Below are 10,833 nucleotides of genomic sequence, written 5' to 3'. Positions count from 1 at the left end.
TATAGGCTTGTCTTGTTAGTCAGTTTCTTTGTATTATTTTTATATATTATTATTAAATAGTGTAAATGTAACACTACCAAAGCTGACAGACAGGGAGGGCCTCATTTTTTTGTCTGTATCCAAACCATAGATCACACCCGATCTCACAAACATAAATTTACTAACAGTAAAATAAGCTATTATTATTCCATGGGCGGCTGTGATTAAGGTGGTAGAGCGGTCATCTACCAATCAGAACATCAGTAGATCACCATGTGTCAAAGTATCCCTGGGCAATGCTGAACACTGAGTTCCCCCAGATGCCTCCATCAAAATGTAAACGTTAGTCAAAGCACTTAGGCATACATAAAAGTGCTGTATGAATGCACTCTGTGTTTAAAACACACTTTTCTAAACTTACATTGCAAAGTTCAATACATGGGAAAATACTATTGCGTCTAAACTTACTGTAAAGCAATACAGTGACTGATTATTATCTCAGTACACAAGCAGCAAAGCAAGTTTGTTGAAGAAAAAGGGGCCCGTGCAATAAAAGCAATTTAAAATAAAAGTGAAAATACACAACAGTAGCAAAGATCAAGTGAAATCAAGTGAAACCAGGAAATGTTCTGATTGATGTGCATCTTAAGAAAGTGCTGACCTCATTTCAGGATCAGATAAGTGTCCTCTGCCCAAGGACCTCACCTACAAGCACGCCATTATATAGCTGTGTTATGTTACATATATACCAGATCTTAGAAGTCACTAAATCCTAAAATCAGTTCTAAAACAAGCTATTTGTCATATTCGGTGACCTTTGTTTCATCATTTTAGGTTTTTAAAGTAATAATTACCTGTGATCTGAGAAAGTGGGGCGGAAAATAAAACACATTATTTCCTTCTTAAATACGCGCAAGTCCAAAGCAGATATTGACACAAAATCAAGTAACACACAAAAATTTATTTATAAAGCACATTTAAAACCAAAGTGCTTTACAGTGAAAAGAAAGCGAAAAAAAAGAAAGACTTCCTCTCGAAACGTTCACACTATCTGCACAAAATAACAAAAAGCGCCCCTCCATCTGCGGCCCTAAAGATCAACAGTTACTGAATACGTGATGAAAGTACAAACACCTTAAAAGTAAATAAATCTGCTCAGTTGCTTTATTTTACTGACGAGTGTCTGTGTCATTTTTCATAAACAGCAGAAAACAGCTGCAAAGGCAGCTGATTTTTTACAAGATTTTAGGATCGCGCAGAACAATAAAAAGTTCTTTACACACAATATATCCAAATACCTTGTTCTTACTTTATGTTTCTTTATACACTATATATCTTTAAATTGCTATCAATAATCAGTTATTATAATTATATTTACACATATAAATTATTTGTTCCCATTAAAACTATTACATCTTACAGACTGCATTGCATGCTTCACTTATTTTCTACTTTGTAGCAAACATAAAATAACCCTTGCTTCTCGGATTCTTTTGTGCATGTTGTATCGGGGTAGTAATACATTTACACAGGATACAGAGCAAAACACACAGAGAACTGTTTATTTAAAAGTATAACTATGTGCTGATTCACAAACACCATAAAAAACATATAATGCTAAAATGCATTAAACAGCAAGCAGTTAAATCAGTGTTTACAAATGGCTAAAAATACAAATACTGAGATTTTTTGAAAGTTTAAATTTCAGGAAAGTTTGAGGAATTCTGTCAGCTCGTCTGCTCAAGGATCCGGGGAGCAAAAATCTCTGTGTTATCGTAAAAGTCAGAGACGTAAAATCAAACTAGGAGTTGATGACAAGCACTGGAGTCCAGCGGCACCGAGCTCACACCTGTATTATGTTTCTCCACGAATATTCTTGTTAAAAAATTATTAATGTTCAGAATTATGGTTTGCATCTCATTAAAAAAACAACTACTGTACGTTTACCTTTTTGCAAAAATCAAAGACAGCTTACAAACACACTTTTTTCTTTTTTTACTGAATACAGATGTGGCCGCTGCTTTCATATGATCCAGAAGTAAACAGGGGTTGCAACTTGTGACTATTCAAAAAGAAAAATAATACATACAAGTTATACTTGAGCAGCAGTGCATGACAAATACAGGCTTTCACAGTCGTTGTTTGTTGCATGCTGAGGAGCATATGATACTGACAGGAAAGTTAAATGTAGGTCGTTCGCGGGTTTCCATCTGTCACTAAAATTCAGTCTCCCTGTTTCAGCAGTACGGTGGGCTGCAGAGAAAAATGATGAAGATTATTATTATTATTATTATTATTTATAAAATATCTTGTTTTTGCTACAACTATCTTGGAGTATGTAAAAAAAAAAAAGACATACCAAAGTGTTGAAATGTTCTCTGCACACAGCTTTGCTCAACCAGTAGATCAAGAATATGGCAATCAAATTTTCAACAACTAGCAGGGTCATTATCAGCACGCTGATTCCTTGAGCCACCTGTAAAGCAAATCAAAAGCAGGTCGAAGTAGTTCAACTTAACTTGGAATTAAAAAGAAAAAGCAAACCAAACAAAACGAGAGTGACTGTAAGCCGCAGCTTACCTTGGCATCGGTAGGATGATAAGGAAAGAAGACCAAGGCGAGAGAAAATGCTGCAACTGACCAGAAGAAGCTGATAATGTTCAGAGAGAACGACAACTTTGTCTGAAAGATTAAAAAACACATTTCATTAGAAGCATCAACCGCACCAGTGCTACCAATGTGGGTTTAGCGTGTTCCCCATTTAGGACAACAGTCTGAGTTCGAAAGAAGAACTTTTTAAAGAAGCTCTCCGTTCAGGTTCAAGTGAATGTTACATATCTATAACTCAACGCATCTGTGTAAAACCATAAAAACTGTTTCCTGACATAATGAAGTAATGATAATTAATACATGCATAATAATATATTTTTTCCCCTGATCAAGGCAATAGTCACTGTTATGTCATAATTTTTATGCCAAATTGTATGTAATCAGCAGAAATTTTTTTTTCTATGAAAAGTAATTTCACATGAAAACAAAACCTTAATTTTAAATCAAATTACTCACCACATGCATGTTTGGAAATTTTCCTGCAGCAAAGGACAGCATACCACAGACCACAAACTGCAATAATAATACACATAAATTGTTGAAAGCATGAAAAAAATTCTTTCCAAATAACAAAAAGTTTTAGCAATTTGCTTAAATCCCCCCAAAACAAAGCATTTTTGTTTGTTTTTACCAGAATACTCGGTAGAGTGTAGAGGAGCACGCTTGGACTGTTTTTTTGAACCAGTCCAAGTGTGAAAAGAAACACACCAGCGATGGCTTGAGCTGCCTGATAAAAAAGAGAAATCATACTAATAAGCAGAAAATAGTGTGCATAATGTATAAACAAGCAGGGAATTATTTGGATAAAATGCAAATTATTTCTTTACACTTATTTAATGCACGGCCGCCTGCCTTTCCATCCGCTTAGAAGGAAGTTTAAACTTACTCCCATAGGTGTAGGTTTCCCCTTAATAACAAAGACCTTGTAGGAGTCTCTGAAGACACAGTGGAATTTCTCTGGCATCAGCTGACCATCTCGGAGATCCCTGAGACTTCCAATTGGAATGGTGATGATCATTGATTCATCACATACGAATGTCTTCCTCATTCTCCTGTGAACGAGATGAAAACTCTTTTAAGCACCTTGTAGCAGTTGCTGAGGTGATCTCTGCAAAACACGCAATACCTTTTTTCTTCTTCTCCTCTGAAGTTGATTCAGACTTGAATTTCTCTTCTTTGGCTCTTCTTTGAGTTTGACAAGGAAATGACCTGACGCATCAGTTGTCTTTGTTTCTGAAATCCCCCCCCACGCCACAAACACACATGCACACCTCCCATCCCCCTTCTTTCACACCCACAAAAGGCTTGCATGCAAACTTCGGCCAAGATTTAAAGCTGACCTAACGTAAAATCTAATATTTCAATGAACATTGTTTTTAAAAAATCCTTCACAAATCATGTTTAGGAATAAGAATAAAACACTTGATAGAACATATGTTAGTGAGGCACGGAAACTTGAGGAAATTATTATGGCAGATTTTTTTTTTTCAGAGGGAGGAAGTTGAAGGGCACGATGACCTCATCTGTGAGCTGCAGGGAAGTTGAATTCATGCCTAAAGAGAAAGACTCATGAGCGAGACAGATGCAGACTGTGAATTAGAGACTGCTCAAGCCCAACGGGGTAAGACTCTCGATCTTCTCTACTACACTGAAAAAAATCGTTGCTAAAATATATATATTTGCATTTGTGCACATCCATCTGTATATATTTGTAGATTTGATTTTTCATGTTAGAAAAAAATAATTTTAAAAATCATTAAAGCCTATGTGGATTACAGCTGCTGTCACAATCCACTTTTTGTCGTTTTTACTCTCACTCGGTTTGATGATAACTAACATTATTTTTTGTCGTTTTTTGGCCTGTAAATGTGTGACTCTTTAAACGGCTATAAATCTAACACATAATATCTTTCACTTTTGAATTTTCTTGCTGTCTCTTGAAACAAATTCAGTAAAACAGTATCGTGTGTTGTATCCACCATATATGGCAAAGAAGTAGCAATAGTATATGCAACTGTCTCCTGAATGCAGCACAATAACTATAAATAATCACCTCACGGTGTTAGAAAAAGTTCAAGGAAACCTTCGTTCTTACTTTTTAAAATCCTGCTGAAAGGTTTTTTTCAGATAATTTAAGTATTGTGGTTGAAGTAAACATTACGGCAACATTTCTTTCATATGTGTTATCATCCGTCCCTTGTAGTGGACATCAGGTCTTGTTTGCTCGCAGGCTGATGTGATGTAATGATATTCTTCCATTTTTCTGTGCATTTCTTTCTATTTCATTAATATTAAAACTGTTAAATCCTGGAATACTGTTATTATAACAAAGAACTCCTCATAGTCAAACGTTTTTTCCATTCTGTGCATGTAAATACTCCCCTAAACCTGGGTTTAACAATGATCACGGATGGCATTACAGAGGACTGAGCGAGAAAGGATCTTACTAGGACCTGTAGAAGGGGAGTCGGACTCAGTGCTGTCAGGAGATGAGGTGGAGGAGGCCAGATTGAAGGGTTTTGAGGGCCCTGAACAGGAGCAAAATGATGACACTCTATTATGGATAGGAAGCATTGTGTAAGTTAGGACTCGGAAGTTGTGGGATTGTGTTTCTCAGCGGCCGTACAGGACACCGACCTGTGAAGGGACTCATCCTTCGGTGGTCTCAGCGTTGTGGTCAGGACCTCAGGACCTAATTATTTTCTGTCACTTTGATGGAAGCCTAATCTGTCTTGACCTATATATACTACTAGGAATCACTAAATTTGAGTCATGCGTGAACACAGATATGTTGAAGAGTATTTTCGGTTTTAATGTTGCCTTTGGAGATGAGCACCTCCCTCTGGTCTGGTATGTGCTGACATTTTTTTTTCTAAAACCTAGTTACCTATTTTCCGTCTGATATAATCAGCGCCAGCTGTGGTTATGAGCAATGTTGTTCTGTTTTCATTTTTCATGTTAAAAATAATTCTCTGGTTGAAACTGAATTGATGAAGACAGGAGAGGTAAAGCTTAATGCACTTCTAGTATGAATTATATAAATCAAAAGCTGGTGTGTCTGTGTGAAACAAGGCTTTTCCTTCTCTAGAAATTGTAAGCCCTTTATCAAAGAATACTATACTATACTATACTATAAAACGTGGAAGCTGCCATTCCTGTTATTTTGAAAAGAAAGTCCATGTGCTCTTGTTAGCCAGGCCCCACAAATGTGTTATCAATAGAAAGTCCAGGATGTCTTCTTGACCACACAGTAGGGCTCATACAGAGTGCATAAAGTGTATTCTCATAGTTATGCCCTCTGCAGAGGACAAAAGGGATTGCTGGATCTTTTACATGCACGGTTACATTACAGTATTATATTTAAAAAAATACCATGTAGCTGTTCTCAAGGCCTTTGCAGTAGTTGCACCATATAAAAAAAGCACCACACAACATACACAAGTTAACAATTAGCTAACAATGATTTAATTATGCCCCGCGACCCTGAAAAGGATAAGCGGGAGCAAATGGATGGATGGATGATAATGAAAACAATTATCTCTCCAGACCAGAAGCACCATGGCCTGCGCTGATGTTGATATGGACATCCATGATGAGGACGATTGCCACAGAGGTGGACAGAGGGAGCAGCCAGTAGTGCGTTATTATCAGGCCTCTGAAATGATACCAGACAAGAAAGGGCCACTGCACGATCTGATGCAGAAACATCCAGCTGTGTTGGGGGTAAGAGGACTCAAACAACAGTCTTTGTGAAGTGTGAATTTGAGTGATGTGCCACAGAGCGATTGCACGCTGATGGTTGCTAATACCAGCAAAAGGAGAAAATACAATAATACAAACTACTTTGTCAACAAAGATATGAGCAGTCATTAAACCCTATAAGCTCTCATAAATGCCCAAAATTTAATGACCTGCATAACCTCTCACATTGGATTTGTTTTGTTTTGTCTGCTATTTAAGAATATGCTTCACACTTTGTATGTTGCACATCGAGAAAAAAAAGCAAGGACCAAAGCTGTTTTATTTTCTCACACCTAAATGTATGAATCCTTTTTTCAAACGTTGCATAGACATCCACAGGGGAATTTTTATTTCTTACTTTTTAATTTCATGTTTAAAAACATTTATGAATGTTCATGCAAAGCACATATGATGTGTAGACCTACCCAAAATAACAAGAGCACTCTGAGCAGATGTGGGCAGTAGCAACAGGAAATGCTCGGTGTTTTTGTTGCTTCATGTATAAAAACTGTTTCATATAACCCTTTATAATGTGCTAATTGGTAAAAAGTGTGCACAATTGCTTTTAAAACTAAAGGATAGATAATAAAGTTCACAAACTTATTTATTTAATATTAATACCATCGAACAATTGCTCATAATCAACTTCTTTGCCTTCATTTGCTTATGTAGGCATGTTTATTAGCTCTTTAGAGTAATGACCTACAGTAACTGATTATCATGCATAAGAACAGTTTTCCACATTAAAATTAATTAAGAATGTTCTCTTTAGGAATTCATGAATAAAAAAGGGTTATTGTAAGAGGATCTGAGATTGATCTGTCCTGTTGCTGTGTGAATGTGTCTAGGATTTATTAAGTTACCTGTATTTTACCAGCCACCGAGATACTGTCAATCCATCCAATTTACAAGAGAGATGGGATCATACAAAATGTTTTTATTTTATTGTATAAAATACAACATACGCATCATAAAATACAAAATCTACAGTATAACAAACAATATACTAATATCCACCACAACCACATGAAAAAAAGGTCATCCACATCTCATTAACTGTTTCCTATAATTCAACAATAGATATACGCGTCAAAGTTTAACCCTTTCTGCAAACTAGTCCATGCCACAGTACGTAGTACGAAAACACAGCTTTCACCAGGTCTGTCAAAACCCTCGGCACATCTAATAGCAAATGTTAGTGGCACATAGCTGGTAACTATTGGTACTTGGACAGAGATGGGTACAAAGTACAAACTGGGAGTTTACCCAGTATCGTTACCTACCATAGAGAATGCGATTCGGAGACTTTGCAATAAATTGTAGAGAAGTGTGGTACGCTGAAACAAGAATCTGTATACCTGAGGAGGTGGCGAGCAGTACAGTACATCTATACTATACTATATCTATACTATCTATAAATCTATACTATAATAAATAGTACATCTATACTATAATAAATCATAGAAAGAAAAGTTGCTTGCACCCATTTTTTCTTAGAAGAAACTGTAAAGTAATTTTGATTCATCAAATAAAAACCTTCGCTCTGAGCTTCCTGGAAAGATTAGCAATGTGCACATTATAAAAAGCTTATCATTTACCCATACACCCAAACACTTGTATGTGTCGAATATAACAGTGGCTAAAATCATCAAACCGCTGTTAGCGAGCTTTTCAGAAGACCATAAACAATGTTTTGTAAATGTTTCTCATAGCTGTCCACAGCACAATGCCGTTTTCTGTCCAGGGCACTTATCATGTGAGCACAATAGTTTTCATTTGTAAAGTAATATTGTTGCACCCAGGCGTGCATGGGATAATGATGTTTCTTTTCGTATATGATCATGTGAAAATGAAACTTTTCATGGGACCTGAATAAAAGCTGACGTTTTGTCAGTTTGTTGGTGTGGAGCAGTCCGGTGCATGTAATCCTCCCCGGACTGGAGGTCTCAGCAAATTCACTCCTAGGTCAAACTGTGCAACGCTCAGAGAAATTGCAAAAAACCCAAGAGCCACATCTCAGGCTCTACAGGCCTCAGTTAGCGTGTTAAATGTTAAATGTTTATGACCGTACAGTTTTAAAAAAGCCTAAATTGAATAACTTGTTTGGAAAACGTGCCAAAAGAAAGAATCTTCTCCCTAGAAAGAACACGGCTGCACAGTTTAGGTTTGCAAAATTGGATCTGAAGCAAGCTACAAGACTTCTGGAATCTTTTGGGCATGTGAGACCAAAGCAGAGATGTTTGACAAAATGCACAGCAGCATGTTTGGCAAACCCCCCCCCCCCCCCAAAAAAAAACAAAAACGCAGCATATTAACTCATTCACTGCCAGCCATTTTCAAATCAGGTAACTCCCCACTGCCAGGGTTTTTGAGCATTTTTACTCATTTTTGAAGAGCCACAGAAAACTGTGTGTTATGATCATATAAATGCTGAACCTACCAAAATGAAGAACAGACACTCTTCTTTCATCCAAAAAAAAAAAGCTTGTTTCTACCATTTTCCATTCCTTCGTAATCAGCTGTAGAAGAGAGGTGGGTTCCACCAAAAATGCCTGTTTTGACCAAAAAAGGGAGAAAACGAGCTTTTTGTGAAAAATACATTTCAAGCAGAAAAGTGCCTTTGACACTAATATTTCTTGCTTTGTGACACCTCTAACATATAAAATAGTTTTTCACTTCTATAAAACAGAAATAACACTGAGAAAGGTTATGTTTTATCAAAACAATTTATTTACAAATATATGAAAAAATAAAATTCACTGACAAGCTGCCCGAGGTTGTATTCTAGCCCCTCCCATTGAAAAACGTAATTGACGTCTATAGACGTCAATGGCAGTGAATGAGTTAACAGAAACACCCCATACGAACTGTCAAACATAGAGGGTGGAGGTGTGATGATTTGTGCTTATTTTTGCAGCTACAGGACCTGGGGACTTTACACTCATTGAGGTGACTGTAAACTCCTTTATATATCAAATTATTTTAGAGACAAACATGAGGTCATCTGTCCAACAGCAACAGTTTTGCTGAAAAGCTAAAACCCCTCAGCCAGTAGAAAAGCTGAAAAAACAACCCCAAAAAGAAGATAATCAAGATGGTGCAATAGCCCAATGAAAATCCAGACCACAACTCTAATTGAAATGCCCTGGCTGTGGCAAGAGCTGTATATAAATGAATGCCCACAAACCTCAATGAACCTAAAGCTTTTGTAAAGAAGAGTGAGGCACAATTCTTCCCCACCAGTGTGAGAGACTGATAAACTATACATACATACAGGAACTTGAAGTTATTGCTGCTAAAAGTGGCTCTAGAAGCTGTTGAATCATGGGGTGTGAAAAAGAAACTGCTGTGAAAAATTAGCCGACTGTGAAAAATCTTTTTCAAATAACTGCATTTGTCATGAAGCGATCCTTATCTTTCTGAGCTTTATATAACAGGTGAATGCATCCCTCTTATGTTAGGCTCACAAGCCCCCCACAGCACAGTGTAATCTCAAATAGGCCGACCAATAAAACCATGAACTCGCTAAATGCATGAATAAAAATAAGTCCAGGTTCTACAATATCTCTGTCTTTTCACATGCAGTCCATCTGATAAACAGAAATGTGTTACCACAGCTTGTTGGCTTAATCACTTTCCTCTACTACCTCCAGGCCACGGCCACAAGTCTGTGTCAATAAGAAGCCTTTAAAGGTGACAATGAAGAAATCAAGAATTCAGACTTCGTCTATGATGTGATCCATGCTTGAGAACTCACTACAGAATGCTTCCTAATGCGAAATACAGTTGACCTAAATGCTTCTGCAAGGGCCTCAATTCAATTAAACCCCAGGCACTTTCACGCATTTCATTCCTTCTTAGAAAGGCCGAAAATAAATCTTAAAAAAAGACTGTTGATCTTAATGCCATGTAAATATTAATAATTTGATGTCTCTGTTGCTCCTTCAGTCTTTGCAGATGGTGAGTGGCCTCCTCAGCATCGGAGTGGGAATAGTTTTTGCAGCAACCCAGGAGATCCATGAGTCGCTTTTCTCTCTGTTCAGAGTTTCCCAACTGAGCGGCTCGCTGGTACGTCTCTGCTCAAACAGAAAATTACGTACTAAGTAGAGAAGACTAATTTCTGGTACTTTCTAAACTCTATTTTCCTCCTTTGCAGTTCATAATCGCCGGAATTGTTTCCAACCTGTTGTTCAAATACCCAGCATTGCTTAGTGTGAGTAAAACCCAGCACAAGTCTGACAGATAATACAGCTACAGATGGTGAATGTGATCATTAGTTTAAAGAATACTGTGTTTTTGTTGTTGTTTTTTTACAGGTGTGCCTCACAGTAAACGGCGGCTGCATTATTGTGGCCTTTCTTGCAGTTCTTCTGATAAGCGTCGACCTGGCCAAGTGGGATCCACAAAATGAAGATCATCTGAGGGTAAGACACGTTATAAATATGACAAAACAAAACTGTTCCTTTATAATTTTGTAAAAGAAATGTAATGTTTTTATTTGTT

The 10,833-nt window shown here is 37.1% G+C and overlaps 2 protein-coding genes across 3 annotated transcripts in view; one reads left to right on the top strand and one right to left on the bottom strand.

Moving 5' to 3' along the window:
• Window positions 1-772: 772 nt before the first annotated feature.
• Window positions 773-3,829, bottom strand: LOC146564474 (uncharacterized). Its single transcript, XM_085290369.1, has 7 exons — window positions 3,716-3,829; window positions 3,476-3,641; window positions 3,221-3,316; window positions 3,046-3,102; window positions 2,560-2,661; window positions 2,339-2,455; window positions 773-2,232 (listed from the first exon to the last, which is right to left on the bottom strand). The coding sequence occupies exons 2-7, from the start codon at window positions 3,635-3,637 to the stop codon at window positions 2,203-2,205; spliced, it is 564 nt and encodes a 187-aa protein (XP_085146495.1). The 5' UTR covers window positions 3,638-3,641; window positions 3,716-3,829; the 3' UTR covers window positions 773-2,202.
• A 256-nt stretch (window positions 3,830-4,085) lies between these two features.
• LOC146564473 (uncharacterized) overlaps window positions 4,086-10,833 on the top strand; it is a 7,424-nt gene continuing 676 nt past the window's right edge. For both annotated transcript variants that reach the window (XM_085292304.1, XM_085292303.1), the window contains exons 1-5: window positions 4,086-4,210; window positions 6,136-6,312; window positions 10,279-10,398; window positions 10,487-10,543; window positions 10,647-10,754. In XM_085292304.1, coding sequence (XP_085148430.1) covers window positions 6,148-6,312; window positions 10,279-10,398; window positions 10,487-10,543; window positions 10,647-10,754 — 450 coding nt within the window. In that variant the 5' untranslated portion in view covers window positions 4,086-4,210; window positions 6,136-6,147. The remainder of the gene's footprint in view (window positions 4,211-6,135; window positions 6,313-10,278; window positions 10,399-10,486; window positions 10,544-10,646; window positions 10,755-10,833) is intronic.

The sequence above is a fragment of the Mchenga conophoros genome, linkage group LG11 (genome assembly GCF_057382185.1).
Source record: "Mchenga conophoros isolate Kocher_MC1m ecotype Shallow Benthic linkage group LG11, M_conophoros_male_GT1.1, whole genome shotgun sequence".
In the NCBI taxonomy this organism is placed as follows: Eukaryota; Metazoa; Chordata; class Actinopteri; order Cichliformes; family Cichlidae; genus Mchenga; species Mchenga conophoros.
This window is presented reverse-complemented; position numbering and strand designations above follow the sequence as displayed.

Coding starts and splice junctions, on each gene's coding strand:
- LOC146564474 (XM_085290369.1), bottom strand. CDS start 3,637: ATGAGGAAGACATTCGTATGTGATGAATCAATGATCATCACCATTCCA. Junction 3,103..3,220: donor ACACTCTACCGAGTATTCTG/GTAAAAACAAAC, acceptor TTATTATTGCAG/TTTGTGGTCTGTGGTATGCT. Junction 2,662..3,045: donor AATTTCCAAACATGCATGTG/GTGAGTAATTTG, acceptor TTAATCTTTCAG/ACAAAGTTGTCGTTCTCTCT.